This window comes from Chaetodon auriga, chromosome 6 (genome assembly GCF_051107435.1).
Source record: "Chaetodon auriga isolate fChaAug3 chromosome 6, fChaAug3.hap1, whole genome shotgun sequence".
Lineage (NCBI taxonomy): Eukaryota > Metazoa > Chordata > Actinopteri > Chaetodontiformes > Chaetodontidae > Chaetodon > Chaetodon auriga.
The window spans coordinates 11,505,792-11,516,118 of record NC_135079.1 but is presented as its reverse complement, the minus strand read 5'-3'; the positions used below and the strand labels follow the sequence as shown (position 1 = coordinate 11,516,118).

Genomic DNA, 10,327 nt, shown 5'->3' with positions numbered 1-10,327 from the left:
ATCCAGACCTGCGCGGTTCACGTGACTGATTACAACCCTCACTGACGTCACTGATGACACTGCTGGCGGCTGTGACAGAAGAAGCGCGTCTGTAGCTGTGAGGAAACGTTTGGGTTTACATGCACATGTCCACACTGAACTGCGCAACTGCACACTGAAGGAGCACAGAGATCATTTTCGGTTATTATTGTTGTTATTGTTACTATAAATTCAGGGCTGTGGCCAAGCGTTAGGAGCCCCCCGGAACATTTTGACTAGACACCAGTTTAAAGATTCCTTAAAAAACATAGTTCCGATCTGCATTTTTATATTTAATTTATACAGCAACCTGTTGAAGTATATATTCTTTGATCACTGAGATGCCAATTGCTGCAATCAGGGGTCCTTATCAATTAATCTGCCAATTGTTTTCTTGACTAGTTGATTAATTGTTGAAAAATGTTTATTATAATTTCCCACAGCCCAAGCTGATGTTCTTGTCAGACCAACAGACTAAAATCCATCTGAAAAGATGTCCAGATTTTTCTGTCATGTTTGACAAAGAAAACTCTGAAAATTTGTTTGGCATTTTAGCATTAAAAAACAACAACAACAACAACAACAACAACAACAACTAATTGAATTAGTAGCGTTATCGACTCAGGCTTTCAGTTCTACTTCACATCCTTCTCATGCTGGAAATATAAATCTGAGTCATTTTTGGTGACATAAAGACAGTTGAAATCAAATACATTGATTCAAATACTGTAGTGATGCAATAAAATATCTGATCAAATAATTCATTCAATTCCTACAACAAATAGGAGACATGGCCACGGTGTTGTCAATGGTAGCTAAGACATACAGTATATAAAACTCACAATAAAAGAACTTTCTTTAATTTTCAATGAAAAAAAACCCTGCATAAATCTCAAAAATTTCCAAATTGTATATACTAAATGATTTAGTGTGATCCTTTCTAAACGTTTTTTAATTTAAACACTTTAGTTTGGGAGACACAGCAGTTATGATATAGTGTGTTGTTTTTCTTCTTTGCCAGTTGAATCTTTAGTTAAAGTGAAGCCAAGCGGACATTAGTGCAGAGCATAAAGGAGTACAATCTATTTGTTAATCTTTGCAGAGATTAAACATTTCTGTTGGTAGCTGCTGTCAAAGTAGATATGCAGAATGTCTCATGACTGGAGAGGCTGAATAGGAGCAGAAAACTGCTTGTGCTCGTGGCCAGAGCCAGCGCGGCCTTTTGTCTTGGCCTCTACTGCCCTTGTGTGGTGATTACCAAGATATACAGTCTTTTGCTGAAACCTCCAAATGACCATATTTGAATACCGGAAGATTGCAGACAGAGGAGACTCCGTCTTCAGACATTTTGCTGTGTCATCTTTGATGTCGTTATTATATCTCGATGATCCTGATGATGCCCCCATCGTATTGACTTGCAGTTTTGTGGTATAACGGGTCACAAAGTGTCTAAATCAAAAATGTTGTTATTAGCTGATTAGCTGAGGTGTAAAGGTTGGAAAGTGAGAGACTACATCTGACTTGAGGAGCTCTGATTGAAGAGAAAGAAAAGAAATCACCAGGAGAGCCTGAATGACAACTTGAATACTCCAAATTGATTCCATCGTCTGCGGCAACAGACGGTGAATCATAGACAGACTGAAAGCCCCTGATTCCAGTCCAGCATATCCGCGAGGAAAGAAAAATCCTCTTCCTTCGTTTGAGCCTTTCTCATCAGGCAGAGACGTTGCCTGGTATTTCAGATGTACAGGTGTGCACAGGAGGTGAGACGAGGTGTGAGGATTGGGGGATGAAGGGATGAAGGGGTTAGGGGATGAGGGATGAGGGGGAAAATCCAGGTCGTGGACGGATGGATGGAGGAGCACGATGATGGACTCGTGTCAGCTGGCAGAGGGAGGACAGGAGGGAGCTGAGGGAGTCGGGAGTCATTTCTTTAGATGCTTAGGATTTCTGGTTGGTGCCCCAGAGGGTCCTGTAGCCAGACTTGAGAGAAAATAGAGAGAAAAGAAAAAGAAGTTTTAAGGGGAAGAGGATGGATCAGGTGAGCTTAAACGCCTGTGTGTGGAAATGGGACGTGTTCAAAGCCTGGTCTTTTTCCCAAAAACTAGTTATGAAACGTCCTTTCGCAACCTGTAACATAGCAAAGCAGGTTGACTGTCTGTAACTGACTTTTAAAGGACAGGTTTCCAGCCTGTCTTAAAACAATATTCAGCTGTCCATATGTAAATTGAAACTAGTCTAACTGGCTGTAATTGTTCCTCTTGCTCATGCTCGTTCCTTCCTGAAGTACGTCTGATGTAAGCGATGGGGGACAAAACCCACAGCTCTCATTCTGTGCAGAAATACATTCAGAAGTTTAGCCGAGTCTTTGTCTTTCCCCAGACACTTTCTCTTTGCTGAGCCGCACTGCAGGGACAGTAAGAGGCACAAAGAGGGGATTTTGTACTGCAAAGACTTTGACTTAAAATACTTACTTTGTTTGTCTAACTCAAACTGCTGAAGCCTCATAAAGAGTCAGAAACCTTCAGATACACTTTTAAATATATTTTTGCACAACAGTGTGGTTTGTCCCCATCGTTGGCATTACAAGCAGGTTAATGAAGGATCTCTAATTGCCTAGTACGAACAGCAGGAGTGATCACACCAAAAGAAATGTCAACCTATCCTTTAAATCTTGCTGTGGAGGGGATCAAATGAAAGGCATATGAGCAGCAAATGAGAGTAACTTTTACTTTAATTTGCACAAAAATTCAGCTACAAAATGGGATCAAAGGTGATCATAATAATGATATGGTCAGTCAGCACATAACCCCAAACTTTGGCTACTGCCTGAAACACGAGACAATGAAGCAGATGCAGCAACATGAATCCGTGGCACTGACATCACATGACATGTTTTGATCTCGGTGTCTAGCTCAGCAAGAGATCGTGGGCTGCAGATCAAAAACAACACAGCCAGCCTCTGTAGGCGTTACACTCCATCAGCTAACAAGGAGGGAAGTAAAGATGAAGTCTGTGATGAAGGCTTGTCAATAACTACAATACTTCAGCTGTCAAAGGGGGCGAACAGAGCATCCATGGCAACAGCCAGTGCAGATGAAAAGGTAGAAGAGAAGAAGGACTAGATTTAAGCTAAACAAGGTCATTGGATGATTATCTTTATTCAGCACATAAGACAATCTGCCAACACAGCAAGGGAGCGATGAATTAGTTTGTCTCGTTACAGCGAACAGCATTTACAGACCAAGAGGAGAATTATTAGCCGAGCCTCCCTCACTAACATGTGACAGACAGAGAGACGGAGGAGTTTTTGCAGGAACAGCATCTTCTGTTTTCACTCAGGATATTCGCCGGGGAATACATTAAAAAAACCAAAAGGAACCAGCTGTGCTGAGGTTATTTTGAGGTCTGAAATCAGACCAACATTGTGACAGCTTTACTTTGGTGTGTCTGAAATACAGTCTTTAAGGTGTGAGTCAGCTTGTCCTCAGCTGTGATTAATAAGGGCACTATGAATTTTGTTATACAGCGAGATTTGGTAAATATCCCTTCTGAGGAATCCCGGTGAAATATTTCTTTCATCAGATTGTTGATAATAATACTGCATGGTCAAGAGGAATCAAGTTATCTCAGTTGAGTTGTTAAATGGGTTAAAAATCAACCAGCCTGATGCAGAAAATACTGCACATCAAAAGATACTAAAAGCTCAACACAATGCTGATAATATACCACAAGCTTGACAGGAGACCATCATCAACTGGCCTCATCAGTTGGACCAGCTTTATGATGGTCTAAATGTTTTCCAAAGGTGCATTGTTTTTTAAAGTGTGGTTCATGCATGACTGGTTCACCAAAAGGTCACCAGTTCATAAAAAAATCAGGTCTCATCCATAAAATATGCCTCCCTGCTGACCACAGGTTTAACTGTTGCCTTATGAGCTCTAGCATCCTATGAGCTCAGCATAACTTTCAGTGTCTTGCAGGGCTGCTTCTTCACTTTTCCTAAACAGTAGTACTGCCCATATAATTCAGAACTTATACTTTTCAATGAAACTTTGGTAATTGTGTGAATCCTGTAGATAAGATAAAATAAGACTTATTTATTGAGCAAGATAGTTGTGAATCAGGTTAACAGTAAGAATCGTATAAAAAATGGATGCAAACTCTCACAAAATATGACGATAATTTCTGATAATTAAGATTCAGTAAGTGTTTGAACCCTGTATGGGTTTGGTTATAAAATTAGCTGATAGGAGATATGATGACAATTCAGAAACATTAATTGATTAAAAAAGTTTCAAGACAGCCGCTCTCAATCAGAAAGAGTTGAATAAAAGGCAACCAGCTGCAGAAACTTGAAAAGTGAAGTGAAAAGCTCAGCTGCTGTTTATTTAACTTTCCTTGGAGAACCATGACCTGGATGGCGGATCATCGTCACAAGCTGCGGGTTTCAATGACGCTGATCAGCTTTACAGGAATCACTACTACTCTTTCTCCAACAACAGCTGTTCTCAGCATCAGAGAAAAAAAAAAACGGCAGGTCCCACCGAGATTTGAACTCGGATCGCTGGATTCAGAGTCCAGAGTGCTAACCATTACACCATGGAACCACGTGATGTCTTCTGAGTGCCAAAACACAGCTGGGCCAATCGCCAGTCTTCACGGTTTACTGTCAGTAATTGATAGTGATTTCAACAACGTGGAAGTATCATGAACAAAGAACCGATCTACACACTTGTCATTGGTTTCAATGCCCTCTGGTGGCCAACAGGAGGGACATCAGCGTTTAAATAAACATTTCCTTTGTCCTTCCTTGTTTTGTTTCAGTTCATGTGTGCACTCTGAGCTGCAATTAAGGGCTACAGCCTGAACAAGCAAGCTTGCCCTGATGATTATATAGTCTGCCAGCATGACTAAATCTGCACTAAATATTTTGAATAATTTCATTATGCGGCTTGGTGGGTGAACAAACCAAGCTCAAATGATGCAGCCTAATGAGGAGTAACCCTTCAGCTGGTGTATGTTGGACATATTAGAGAGTTTGAATCTGAAAATGTAACTTTTATTCCATATCTGAAGGGATCTTGTCTGTCTCAAAAAGAATAGTCATTTCTGGACACCTCAGCTGGAAACAAGTGTCCCTCACTCCTTTGATTACTTTGATTAGGCCAACTATTTTCTTCATATAACACATATTGCAGACTTACTTTGTTAAAGGGCTTATTTGTGAGGACTTATTAAGGTATATTTTTTATCTGAATTTGGGAGCAGTTATAGACACAGAAGAAGTGAAAATGATCAGCCTGACTGGGATGAATACTGATTATGCATTAGGAGTGGCTAAGTAAAGATCCCGCTCTGGACTGATGGATCCTCACAGTTCCTGTAGCAGGACGTGACCGCAATAAAGATCTGCAGCTGAGCTCTGCAATGGACTTACCCACAGCAGAGTGCAGTCAAATGGTTCATGTTTAAATAAAAGCACTATTACACAGAGCGCTGATTAAATTCCTGATGGCAGTGTTTCATACAAACTTGAACAGGGGTAGTCAAGTGCACGTCATTTTCAAAATGTTTTATGTTCACTTCATTTTTCCTCACCTCACCTCCCATCCCGGCTCTCCATGTCAGATTGAAGTGAAAGTGGCAGGTTATCCAGCAGCAGTGTGGTCAGCATCCAGGTGCAGCCTCTTGAGAATAAACCAAAGGTGCAACTCTGTCAGAGCGTTTAGAGGTATAGCCTCTTCCCATTGGCAGCCTCTGTGAAAAACAGCTTCGGCTAAAAGATATGGCTGACAGGCTGACTGCAGCAGAGAGGATTATGCCTGGGGCCTGCGTTAGTAAGAGAAAGTCCCCGCAGTTCTTCTTCTCTGCAATATTTTACAACATTTTAATAATCAGCCTGGAGACAGCCGTGCTTCGTATTAATACATCGTCCAGGTTGTTTTAGTCAGTGCGCTGCACCTGTTCTGCATGAACCCACTGACGGATATTTTTACAAGAAAGTTTGTTCAAGTCCAGGTTTATCGATATTTAACTGATTCAGATAGTATTTTCCTTGAATGTTTTCCTCTTAGTGATGGCTGCGTTTTATTTTGTTTTATTTCTTATTTTCTTCTGTACAGGTTAAATTGTTGCTTCATGCATTTTAGCCCCTGTTCACTACAAGTTTTCCATATGGGTTGAGTAGAGTCTTTTTTTAACTTACATTCTCCATTGAACTGCATACACAAGAAAACTTGCCAGTTGCATAGAATTTTAACTAGTGTAGGTTATGCAAATAGTGAATTAATTAAACTAAAATATGCAACAAACTCTGTATAACTTAAGTATTGAATTAATTTCCTTGAAATTGCAGTAGAACTCAGAGGAGAAAGAATGTGTTTCATTCCTACTATCAGTATTAATCTTATACTTAAAATGTAAGAAAGCAGGCAATTGATGCTATGGAATACAGGTACAGATGTGGATGCGTCAGTGGAAATGCTTGGAGCAGAGGAAGGAAATATAACTTCACAATTATGTATTTAATGGATACAATGCTTTGTTTCAAACTTAATCCACATTGGTCCAGAATGGCTGAAAAATGAACCAAAAAAGTCCCCAAAATGTTCCCTTTTCTGTCACTGTGACTGAGCTGAAAGGCAGCACCAGCTCCCAGCAGCAGTAATCATACCTGCTTCAGCACCTTTTTAGTAGGACGTCATGCTGGGAGGCATTTGATTTTCAAACAGGTTGAACTTTTCACCTTTCGGTATCTGCCCCGCTTTCAATCTGCCGCCTATAATAAGTTAAATAAAGCCTCTGTTTTGTTGCTGTCTTTAACTCTGCGACCTCTGAGCTGTGAGGAATCCCATCAATTATTTCTGTGTTGAGAGGATATTCAACAAGCTGCACAATGACAACCTCTCTGGGGTGCTCACCTTGCTGCCGTGTGACCTCGTCTTTTCCTGCTTCTCTCTCTTTCTATCCCCCTTGAAGTGCTCCCTTGTATTTGGTCCATTAACTTTTTGACTCACTGGCTGCGTTTCCTTTCAGTGGGCATCACTCAGGCCTTGTTGGCTGTCAGCAGGGCAGCATGTCCATCATCGGTGGGGCTCAGGAAACCTGCTTCTCACTACTGAGAATCAACTAGAACTCTTCTGCTGTAGTGAGCTGGTTCACTGGTGCAACACTGGTGCAACAATGTCGTCCCATTTCACCATAGACGACTTCCGTAATAGTTAGCCACTATTTCTCTTCATGCACCAGACAGAGTTCAGGCTTAACGTTACTCTGAAAGCACATTGTTGTTATTGCATAAGTTGCATGTTTTCATGATTGTCGTTGCTGACCTCCAGTGGTTTAATTCTCACCTTACCTCACCGTGTACTCCAGGACCCTGTGACATCACTGTTGGTGTGGTTACTCTCTTTCAACCTGAGAGGGCAGTGAAATCCTGCTTCTCAGTCTGGTGTTTAAGTTTTAATATCACATATCTTCATCTAAATAAATGTCAGTTAAATCACTATCTGTCGCCGAATGAGGTGACACAAAGGTGACTGACCATTTGGCCCATTAATGAAAATATTGCAGTATCAAAGACTGGATGTCTGTCTCGACATTGCCAGAAAAAATGCTGTATTACGTTACTGCAAATGCAAACTTTCCCACTGCTGCAGCTTCACATTAAAAGCACTGAGCTAGTGAAACATGAGTTGACTTTAATTATGAAGTAGTTACAAGAAATGCAATGTGTTTGTCAGTGTGATTAACACTGACCGCTGCTGTTAATCAAAAATGTGTCTACAAAACAAGACAAGGGTCATTTTTAGCATTTTTTTTTTTTTTTGACAGTGGATCAGTTTGAAATATTGCAGGCAGTAATGGACCAAGAAGGAGCAGCCACAGTGAGCTGTTAGATGAAGAGATGCAGGGGACGGGCTGCACACCTCCAACTTCTCAGCAAGGTAACTTTCACTGTCTGCAGACTTGTGTTGTGTGCAGAATAAAATCAGATCAGTCTTGGTCACCGAATGATGGAAAAAGGCCAATTACTGCCCGACTTCTTCATCATAAGCTTTCTTTTTTTCTCAAATTTACACACTGCTTAATAGTTGTATATAAAGCAACACTTACTGTCTTCTAATTAATATAAAGTCTGTGAGTAATAAATTCATCTTCTGTCTATCTGTCCAGGATATTGACCTGACTGAAACGGGTTTCTGGTGGCAGAATAGACTTTTAATTTGAAACTTAAGTACCAAAACAACAAGCAGCTTTGATATGACAGCAACCGGAAAAAAACCTTCCTCGGAGGAAAAAGAGTCACATAAAATATGATCCACTGTCACCACACTGGTCAAAGATGGCATAATGTCCAGCACTAATGAAATGCTGTCTGGGCATCGATTGTCAACATGTTATTGCTTCTACAGAGGGTGAAATGGAATTCACATAGTGAATGAATAAATTCAGTTCAATATATAAATAAGTTAATTAGCCTGATACAAACATAAAATATTTTAGAATTTGACTTTTTACATATGGTTCTCTTTGTAAATACTGCACAGGGTATTTGTGGGTCACCTTATTTTCAATTTACAATCTGACAGAGAGAGAGAGAGAGAGAGAGAGAGAGAGAGAGAGAGAGAGAGACATTTTAAATAACTTCAAAAACGCTTCACAAAATGACACTGATCATCTCACAAGAAGATAAATTGTGTGTTATCTACATTAGTGGGTATCCATTATCTGATCATGCTCATCTTTTTTTTTTTAATTCTAGTGTCACATTGATAAAAATTCACCATCACTAATATAAATGATTAAATTAAGCAATTAGCTTTAGAAATACAAAACAGAAAAGGTCAAAGCAATCCCTTCTTAACACCCAATATTTAAAAAATGTAAACCAAGACATTTTGCAAGAGAAAAAAAAAATGCTTTCACATAGAAAACAACACAAGATCTGATCACTTCATCAGTGTGGGGAAAAAATCCAAACTTGAGACCTACTGTATTTGTGCATCTCTTAGTAATGCAACAATGCATGAACACTGGTGATCTGAACATATGTCCTCATTTACACTGCAACTTAAAAGAAGCTCTTGAGCTACAGACAGGGATCACCTTAGTATTAACTGTGTAGTCGTTACTGATAACGGTGAATAAAAGACCATTAAACGATTTTACTATTTATCCATGCTTTATCAGACCTGGTTCGCTCTCAGCGGGGCTTCCACGTTGACCATCAAGAACAGTGAGTTCTCTACTTTTTGACTGTTCTTCACCTCAGAGTAGACGATCACAACCACTTCATGTCAGCTGCGCTGTGATCTGCAGCTGCCGCACACAGTGACAATTCATAAGCTCTGATGCCTGTATGTAGTAAATCCTTGCCTACTTTGAAATGGTCAAGGTTGTTACACCTTCCTTCCTGTGAAGAAAATCACTTCTGCTTAGGGGACATTATAAACACTTGGCTGCCCTTGAATAGTAAAGCGATATCATGGGCTAAAGATGAGCGTGAAGACAGCTCTCTCCCTGTAAATAATCTGTCCACCCAATCCCTGTATGCTGCCCTTTGGAACCATTATGTTCCACTTCAGGAGGTCCATAAAGAGGCCGGGCAGCAGTTTGAGTGAGCAGTTCTGTTAAGAAAATAAAATGGGTGAATGGTCGCTGGTGTGTGGGACACTCTTTCCCTCCCCTCCTTCCGTTCGGGCCACAGAAAGAGTGTCAGTGAGGGGGCCAAAGAGAGCAGGGTCCAGAGGAGCTGTGGCTGTCCCTCCATCTCAACATCTCAGTATCTAATTGAACACACACGGAGACAGAGGGAGGGCCGTTGGTTGAAAGTTGGCCGAACGTTGCCTGGATGCTGGCACGCCGTCAGAGCCAGGTGGAGGGTGAGCCCTTTAGAGCAGGGAGCTGGGGCTTTCTGGGGGTGGCGGGGGTGTGTGCGTAGGGCTGTGACGCATGGGGAGTATGTCATAGTGGCTGGGGATGTGGCTGCTGCGGGGAAGGTCATATGGGCTCTGGGAGAAGCCAGTGGCCATTCCGTTGGGTCCCTGCAGGACGCTCACCGTTGGCTCTGTGGTAGTTCGGGGAGAGAGGGAAGGAAAGAAGTAGGAGAGGTACGTGAGAAACACTGAGGCGGAGGAGTCACAGGCACAGACTGAGGAGAAAAGAGAAAGGAGAGACGCATGCAATAGAGAGGCAGCTCACATTTCCTCTCATCATGGCTTACAAAGTCTGTATGGGTTCACCCTGGGGGACACGAGCAGAAAGGCCATAAGCTGCAGGACCCTGCTGAGCTCCACACACCAGA

General features: G+C 41.4%; 1 protein-coding gene and 1 non-coding gene across 10 annotated transcripts in view; both read right to left on the bottom strand.

Annotated features, from left to right (window-relative positions):
* Positions 1 to 4,556: 4,556 nt before the first annotated feature.
* On the bottom strand, positions 4,557 to 4,628 carry trnaq-cug (transfer RNA glutamine (anticodon CUG)). The gene has a single exon. It is a non-coding gene; the product is annotated as a tRNA-Gln (tRNA).
* A 3,594-nt stretch (positions 4,629 to 8,222) lies between these two features.
* Positions 8,223 to 10,327, bottom strand: part of megf11 (multiple EGF-like-domains 11) — a 69,034-nt gene continuing 66,929 nt past the window's right edge. For all 9 annotated transcript variants that reach the window (XM_076733773.1, XM_076733779.1, XM_076733774.1 and 6 more), the window contains one exon: positions 8,223 to 10,090. In XM_076733773.1, coding sequence (XP_076589888.1) covers positions 9,915 to 10,090 — 176 coding nt within the window. In that variant the 3' untranslated portion in view covers positions 8,223 to 9,914. The remainder of the gene's footprint in view (positions 10,091 to 10,327) is intronic.